The sequence below is a fragment of the Apium graveolens genome, chromosome 7 (assembly GCF_009905375.1).
Source record: "Apium graveolens cultivar Ventura chromosome 7, ASM990537v1, whole genome shotgun sequence".
NCBI classification, from domain to species: domain Eukaryota; kingdom Viridiplantae; phylum Streptophyta; class Magnoliopsida; order Apiales; family Apiaceae; genus Apium; species Apium graveolens.
This window is the reverse complement of record NC_133653.1, coordinates 208,110,267-208,119,186: the sequence shown is the minus strand read 5'-3', so window position 1 is coordinate 208,119,186 and position 8,920 is coordinate 208,110,267. Positions and strand designations below refer to the sequence as shown.

The window sequence follows — 8,920 nt, the reverse complement described above, 5'->3', positions numbered from 1 at the left end:
TGGTTGTAATTTAGTTGTATTTTAATTCAAGAATTGTAACTTTATTGTATTTTTGAGAAGTTGTAAAGTTTTATCGGATTTTAATGGAGTTTGGATTTCAATAAGTATTATCTTGAGAACCTTAATTAGTTGGGTTGTTAAAGTTGGCCTCAGAGCTAGTGTTTTCAGATTCTGTAGACTTGCCTTTAGGCTGATGTATGAATTGTGGGTAGTTCTAAGATAGACTTATAGCCTTAGAGTTGCCTTTAGGCTCGACCTGTGAGTGTGGGTAGACTTTAGAATGGATCGTGATTTAAGAATGTTATTCGCTTTGTGTTCCTTTGTTGTCTATCTATATCCGTTTTTTTTAAAAAAAGAGATGTGTCGGTTAAATTTCGAGGATGAAATTTTTGTAAGGAGGGAAGAATGTAACCTCCCGATTTTTTTATAATTATTTTTAGTTGAATTATTTGATTTAATTATTTATTAATGTCAGTGTGCTGTAGTTAAAATAGTTTTTATAAGTTTATTTTTATTCTTATATTCAGAATATTGTTTTAAGGGTATTGGTTTAAAAAAAATAGTAAGGCTATTATAAAAAAAAAGAGTTTTAATAAAAAAAGGGAGAAAGAAGGAAAGGAAGAGTTAGGGTTTGCTAAAAAATAAGGGTTTGCGTTACTTTGATCGGAGAAGAGAAGAGAGAGGGAGAGAGAAAGAGAAAGAGAAAATAGATGGAAATAGAGAAGAACATCAAGAACTTTTTGGAGGGTTTTGAATTTGGCGTTTCAGGAATTGGGGTTCTTGTGATTTGTGGTTCTGAAATCGTTATTAGCATTCTCGGTTACTAAGATCTCGAGGTACAGATATCTTTCTTGTATTTTTTCTTTTCGTATTAGAATTCGTGTATGTATACTGCATATTCTGAATCTTGTTAAATTCGCATCCGATTCGTTGTTCATCGTATGATTGTGATTTTATTCTCGTTGGAAAGCTAATTTGATTATCTTCGTTTTTCTGTATTTTCTGAAATTCTGCTTGTAAATATGTCAAAATCTGTTGTTTGTGTAATCTATTGCTGAAATTTCTGCTTGTTCGGCCTAACTTCATAAATTCATTATAAATTGAATATTTGTTCAAATATTATGAGCAATATCATTATGGAAAGCTCTTTTCGATATCTACAATTTGCGTTTACATTCTGCTGCTAAATTCTGTGATTTTGATGTCTTAAACATCAAAATACAATTGTAATCAGGGGCTGATTCTGTTCTGCAGTCAACATGTATTTGTTTTCTGAATTCATTACTTGTTCGTTTTTGACGAGCCTTACCATTCTGGAAAGGTCTCGGAATTTCTTACGACTTTCGTGTTTCGTACTTTTTCAGTTGACTTCATCTTTATGCAGTAATTTGACATTCTTTGAAACTGATCAGATTTGAGCTTATCAATAATTAGTGGTTTGTTATGTTATTTTGTTTCGTGATGTTGGGTTATAGTTTTTTTGAGGTTATTTGATAAATTTATATATGATTTTGGAGATGTAAGATATTTGAGTGTGTGATCTTTGAGTATTTATTTTGAGTTATTTATGTTATTTGTATGACTTGGGAGTTTGTAAGACATCCGTCGCGAGTGGATAATCTCATGCTTTGCACCTTCTATGCGGCGTACTTAAATTGTATGGGCGTGTCGCCGAAGTTGTGGGACGCGTATAGCCATGACTAGTATGTGTATGATTTGGCCTTTTGGGTAGCACGTGCTTATTGCCGTGCAAGCCCCTGTAAGATATTGGGTAGCATTTACTTTGTGTTGTGCAAGCCCCTGTAAGTTTTGATGACTACATATTTCTGAATTACCGAAAATGTAGGACATCCTGTAAGTGTAAGATTATCTCCCATGTTCGTATGTAAGCTATTTTGTAAGTGTGAGAAGATGTGTAAGAGTATGTGTAAGGGTATGATTTCATTTTATCATTATTATTTCGATTATATTATTTGTGATTATTATGTAAAATTGATAAGGATATGTGTAAGAGTATGATAAGTTTTGGGTGATAAGCATTTAGTTTTGTTTTGTGGGTTGATTATTCATTTTTTTATATTGTCTCATTCACTATTATTATTGTACTTCATTCAGATATTCAGTTGTGTTCTTAGACTCGTCATCTTTTAATCTTTGTTCAGTTATACTTTATTTTATATCCGTATATGAGTCTTTCGCTCACTGCCGGTCCCTTGTTCTCTTCGTATTCCTCCGACAGGTATTCTTGCTTAGGCGGGCTACTTATGGGAAGGGTGCGAGTTATGGAACTTTGAGTAGTTTAGCCTTTCTTAGATTTTTCTGAGAGTTTGTTGGCATGGTTGTAATTTAGTTGTATTTTAATTCAAGAATTTTAACTTTATTATATTTTTGAGAAGTTTGTAAAGTTTTATCGGATTTTAATGGAGTTTGGATTTAAATAAGTATTATCTTGAGAACCTTAATTAGTTGGGTTGTTAAAATAATTATGAGCTAATCGAGTACGTTTTGATTTTTGATAAGAATTACTGGGATTACAAAACCTGTACAAATCAAGGAATGATGAGGGAGACGGAGGAGAAATAAATAAATAAATATTAATATAACCTAGGAATACCACTTTCCTTTATGTGTCAGCTGCATTCCAATTTTAAAAGTTTTTGAACCCGTGTACCATAATAAAATGAATAGAAAGCACAAACAAACGGGCTATAAAGGAAACGGAGCCCATTAATTCACATATTAGTTTGTTAAGAATTGCATTATTATATTACTTTAAGAATTTATTAATAAGTAATTTCCTAGAGATGCTGTTAGCCGAAGATGCTCTTCCTTTGCAGGGAATTTCCAAGATTTAATTACTATGATATGATTTGGATTTTGATGTTTGTATATAACAAAATTTTCACCCTTGTCCCTCAAAAATCATATAAATAAGTACAACAATATCTTGGCTGTATCTTCAAATTTGGACCCCGCCAAGATTTTAGACCACTTGTTATGATATACACATTATAGTATTGTTAAAAGGAAGGATATATATATATATTTAAATATCAAATTTTCTGCTGTGTGTCTATGAGTACATAATAAGAATATATATGTTTGATTTTTTAATCATAAATGTTGATATATCCCGTATATTTACATCAAGAAAAATAATTCAAATTTTAAAATTTAGTATTTAATATATGTTCAGGAACACAAATTAGACAAACCCTTTAAATATTATTTAGAACGAAAATGTACACACCTCCCAGTAAATTATTCCTTTGGATTGGATACTCCTCTTTGTTAATTCCACCAATGTGCTCATCAATTTTTTTAATTTACTAATAGACCCACACCTAACACATTCAAAAGTGGCAGAGTTCTCTTCCTTTTGTGTTAAAAATGCTAAAGTGAGACAAGAACAGTTGAATTTTACCATTCCAACTCATTTGTAGGGTGAATCTTTTCAAGTGTGCATATTAAAAATGATATACATAATGATGCCATTGCCACCATTACTAGGATCATATAAAGAAAGTAATTGTGTGATGGCTATCAGTATCAGATTTCCTACAACACATCATATTTTAAGGATTACTTACAGGGGCCACTACCAAAAGCTAGTGCATCTTTTGAGCATTGCTGAGGGTGATGGGAATGGAATCTGAGATGGGATCTCTTGAAATTGCCAGACCAAAATAAATTACTTGTGCCAAAAATATTAGTAACAAATTTACAACTGAGTTAACAGTAGCACTGCCCAAGTAGTTTACATGTTTGGCAATTACAAACTCTTCTCTGAGGTTTGCCATCTGTACCAGAATGTGAGAAATTTGGCTGGAATCTTTTTTCCTTGGCTCTAGTCCTCAGACAGAGGTAGCGAGGCGCGTACGAAAGGATGCATTTTGAAATGTGAGCTAAGTTGTGAATCTCCGGGGGACTCGAGGTGTTGGCACAGAAAAATCACGCCCATCGTGAAGCATTTGGATCCGTTCCGGTATGGTTTTGTCGAATAGCAGGTTTTTCGGATTCTCAGCATAGCAAACGTAGTAGCAGCTGACACAGGCGTGAGGCAATGCCATGGCAATTCTAGTCTGAAGCAATAGTTTAGTTAATTAATTAGATTAGTGTAATTTTACAATACAAGTAACTCTTGGAGTAAAAAATGGCTATTTATCAATCTGGAAAGCTTTGTGCATTATACAAGTAGACATATAAAGATTAAAGACACATTCGAATATATTTGTTGGGATTGTTTAGTACTTGATATTGTTAGGTCTCTGCAAGTTGGTTATATTATACATCTCAATGATACTCTAGGAATAATTGACATAACTAACAGAAGTGGTTGAGGTTACTAACCATTAAATAACCAATGAAGAAGGCAAGAAGAGAGAGGGTAGCTGTGAAGCCTTTGTGTACCGACCATGTCCAAGCAGACACAACAATAACACATATGGAGCCACTACAGGTTCCAGAGAGGAAGCAGATTGCGCTGGTGATATCAGAATCCACAACGCATTCCATATCTAGCTTCTTGAAGAGCTCCCAAGTGTCTTGCGAGGCCTGCACAAATCCTTTCCCATAGGCGGCTATCTGTGATCATTATTATGTCAGCAGAATGACTCAGCTCCAGCTCATTAATCTTATAGTAACGAACCAAATTTACAATGTCAGCAAATAGTAGGTATATGCAGTTATTATTATATTCTGGTCAGGGAGTATACAACTAACAAAAATTAATATACACCAACTTGGTCAGGTAATGTACAAAAACTATAAGAGCAAGCAATAAATTTAAAAATGTTGTTTAAAAGTTTAGTTATGCTAGCCAAAGAGTTTTGACATTCTCAAAAGTGTAAAGAATGTTCAAAGAACTTGAACTGCTGATCAAATTTACTGTACTACGAACTAAAACTAATCCACTTACTTCCCAAAGGAGTAGTTTAGAGTGGTCACAGTTAGTATATGATCTATGCCATCATATTACATTATTTTCTATTTATCGTATTATGAGCTTGTGAAACATATTACTTTCCAAAACACTCAAAATTGTCCAGCATAATATTACTGTAACTATATCATAAGAATCAGAGTAGAAAAGTTGCATAAATGAAAACATACCTGCACATAAGCCCAGCCGTTGCCATAAGAAAAGATGGTTTCCATAACATTTAGACAACAGTGAGCACATGAGAACATGAATTCATCTTCACCCTCTATTAAATTCAGAGCTCGAGCAATAATTCTCAAAAATTCAATGGCAGGCACAAAAAGGGAACCAAGACAAGCACTTCCCAAATTTTTGGATAAAGCCCTTTGGAAGCAAAACTGAGTATTGGATTGCATTCCTCTGAGGTAATACAGAGCAATCACTCTACTAACTGTTTGATTAGCAACATTCCTCATAACTTCAGTTGTCCAGGCCAAGCTCAGCACCAATGCAATTATGACCAATGGTGTAAAGTAGAAATTCAGTGACCCGATTATGGCAAACATCCACACTAACATCCAGATAAATCCAGCCCCAAGCATCCAGTAAGTAGGCTCATTCAAATCATGGAACTTTGACACCGGTTCAAGGGATTTAATCAGGACTTTACAGCAGAAATTAATTCTTGGAGTAACCCAACAAGAATACAAACCATTACAAATGGAAAACATAATAAGGGCTACTCCAACACCATCTGTGGGGGGCTTCTGGAAGCAAATTAATAAAATTCCGGCAGAGAGAGTCAACAGAAAAGAGCTCCACAGTATAATATAAACCATAATTTTAGGCCACATTCTGACAGTAAATTGCCACATGAACGCAAGAGTAATGCTAAGAAAAGAGATAGCTACAGCCTGTGGCAGAAAAAACTGCAAGAGCCTCTTCTCTTTTCTTCTTGTATCCCCTGCTTTAACTAGCCCTTCAACACCCTTGTACACAAGAAAGAACACTAGTGCAATTGCTGCAACCAGATGCACCAAGAATATAAATAGAGATATTCTGTTTGTGTATCTTCTTGAATTCAATGATATCACAGACTGCTGCTCAAACAAAAAAGAACAGAGGAAAATTTCCATGTCAAAAAAAAATCTAAAAAGAACTCAAATAATACTAATGCCAATGATGATTCTGCAACAACAGCAATTTTGGGATAACTGTGCACTACATTTTCCCACAGCAGTCAAAACATCATCCCAAATTAGAAAATCAAGAATTTCACAAATACAAACACACATTTAACTAAAAGGCTCCACTTTTCAAGCATTTATCCAAAGTTGGAATTTTAGACACAAATTCAACTAAAGTCTTCAACTTTTCAAACAATTATCTGAAATTGGAAATTTGGGGTTTTTTTGGTAACTAAATTTCAAGAATTTCACAGTCACACACACGACTAAAATTGCTTACACACCCAAACAAACAACATACATATTGAGAGAGAGAGAGAGAGGTTACCTGAGGTGTTGGAGTGGAGCGAGGAACAGAAACAGAAGGGGAGGGAGTGGGGTGGTGAAGAGAAGGAGGAGGATGAGGAAAATGAGGAGGAGGCTGTGAAAAATGAGGAGGAGGATGATGAGGAAAATTAGGAGGAGGGTGAGAAGGATTAAGATTAGGCAGTCTAGTAGGAGGTTTAGGAGGAGGGGCTCTAGCATTTGCGTTAGGAACTCTAGTGCCTTTATTAAGCACAAGTCGTAAAGGATTAGTAGCACTCAATCTCTGCATTCTTGACATCTGCGGTTCTCTTGGTGGTGGAACATTGTTGTTCTGTTGATGCTGGTGATGATGATGCTGCTGTTGCTGTTGCTGTTGATGCTGATGATGATCCCCATGATTCACATTTCTTTCAAATCCTCTCTCTACATCTTCTTCTTCATCATCATCATCATCCTCCTCCTTTAAATGATGAAGATGGTGATTCTCCCTTGCTTCTTCATCCTCTCTATCCTACACACACAAAAACACACACACACACATCAACTCAAAGCATCACTTACACACATACATGTACACGTGTTTTATATAATTCATTTACATATCATGTTTTATATAATTCAAGAACTTATTACAACTCAAATTTATCATTTCTTACATGGTCTGCAGCACCCATCGGCGCGTGGAGGTAATGTTTGGCGGCTGGAGATGAAGGGGGTGTGATGTTTATTACAAGGGTGGATGACAGAATAGTACTAGTACAAAGAGCTTTTACAGCCTACCTCACAAGAGTATTAGTACTACAAGACATGGGTACTATACGCACGTGCGTGACACGCACCAATGAGAAAAGAGTTACTTTTGTGTCAGTTTCAACTATCAATATTATTGGATGTTAGAAAATTTTGGAGTGTGCAAGATAGATTTTGATTACGTGTCAGTGATTTGTATGCTCAATTTACTGCTCCCCCACATTCAATTTTTTATAACGGGACTTAGCTTTAAATTTATTTGTAATTGTAACATTTTCCGAGAATAAATTGTTTTTGACATGGTCAATCTTCTTGACTTGGAAAATGAAATAGACTCCACCGATTGGATTTAATTTTTATTATCATTTAAATTTTTATATGAGACATATTTAAATTAAAGTACTTATGCATATTTTATTTAAAATAAAATTTTAAAATAAACTAAATTAGTATAATAGATCTCAAAATATTTTTGAATCATAAGAGTTGATTTTAAAGTTGATTTTTTTTAAGTAAATAGACTCACTTAAATGAGTACAGGAAAAAAAAGTCAGGACTCGGCGACTCGCAACGATTAGGCCTTATAAATATAATTTAATCCGTTTTGAATAAATAAACTTATTAAAAAAAAGGATCAAAATATATCATTTTTTTTTTTTGCTAAATAAAAATATATCATTTTTTAAGTACAATAGTCCAAAATATTAATTGCTGGGGAGTTATGTGTCAAATACACATATAGTATGTATGTGCATATACCATCTTTTTAAATTTTGTAAAATACACGCCAAGAACACGCATGTTGAACATGCGTGTGTATTTTTTAAAATTTAAATATAACACGTAGAGTTGGCCAAACGGTCCGTCCGTCCGGGTCGGGCCGAATTATAGGCGGTCCGGTTCATGGCGCAGTGTAATCGTGAACGGCCTGTTAATGATGACGGTCCGTGCCGGGTCGAGCCTGTTAACTGGGAGAAGAACCTGTGAACGGCACGCGAATACTACGAATATAACGGTTCGGCGAATACTGAACGAATAAACGAACGAATAATTCGCGAATACTGAATTCGTACAGACTGGTAGTGAAAATGTGGAATGGTTGGCAACTGGCAAGCAAGTGGCAAGGTTTTTCATAATTTAATTTCATGTAATGATTACAGTCACAGATTTATATACTACTATTAGACTACTACTACTCTACTGACTACTAGATTACAGATGGACTACTAATACTAGATTACAGATTGACTACTAAATTCGCGGGCCGAACGAATAATTCGCGAATAATTTGTCGGTTCACATGTTACAGTTCACTGACGAATTAGCCGGTTCAGACCGGTCCGGTTCCGGGCCGGTGCGATTTCTGAAAATTATATTCGTGCTCGATTCGTTAGGATATACGGTTCGAGTTGAATAATTATTCGTTCGTTTACGAGCCGAATTAGACGAACTTTTACGAGTCAAATAGCGAACGAACCGAGACAAACCGCTCGTTTGGCCGACTCTAATAACAGGTACCTCTAAAAAACACACATATTCGACATGCATGTCCCTTATGTACAAAATTTTAAAAAAGTGAACACACATCTCCCGTGTCAGTTATGTACAAAATTTTAAAGAAGTGAACACACGTCCCCCTAGTATTCAGTGATATTTAGGATGAAAATTCGCACATTTGAGTAGTTTGGACATTTCAAGCCAAAATTAAATATTTTAATGCCAAACTCGTCATTAGAACATGTTTTAAAACAAAAAT

General features: G+C 34.8%; 1 protein-coding gene across 2 annotated transcripts; it reads right to left on the bottom strand.

The window, feature by feature from the left end:
• Positions 1 to 3,642: 3,642 nt before the first annotated feature.
• Positions 3,643 to 7,200, bottom strand: LOC141672182 (uncharacterized). Of its 2 annotated transcripts, none has more exons than XM_074478712.1 (5): positions 7,071 to 7,200; positions 6,437 to 6,925; positions 5,113 to 6,021; positions 4,351 to 4,584; positions 3,643 to 4,082 (listed from the first exon to the last, which is right to left on the bottom strand). In XM_074478712.1, exons 1-5 carry the CDS (start codon positions 7,086 to 7,088, stop codon positions 3,906 to 3,908), a joined length of 1,827 nt encoding a protein of 608 aa, XP_074334813.1. In that variant the 5' UTR covers positions 7,089 to 7,200; the 3' UTR covers positions 3,643 to 3,905. The 2 variants fall into 2 exon arrangements, with proteins under 2 accessions (XP_074334813.1, XP_074334814.1); XM_074478713.1 differs by having other exon boundaries at positions 5,113 to 6,018.
• Between the last annotated feature and the right edge of the window lie 1,720 nt (positions 7,201 to 8,920).

What these genes read in the sequence shown, in the direction of transcription:
- LOC141672182 (XM_074478712.1), bottom strand. An exon ending in ACGGCTGGGCTTATGTGCAG is followed by an intron (nt 4,585 to 5,112) that starts GTATGTTTTCAT and finishes TAATGATCACAG; the next exon opens with ATAGCCGCCTATGGGAAAGG. An exon ending in TCTTCATTGGTTATTTAATG is followed by an intron (nt 4,083 to 4,350) that starts GTTAGTAACCTC and finishes CTATTGCTTCAG; the next exon opens with ACTAGAATTGCCATGGCATT.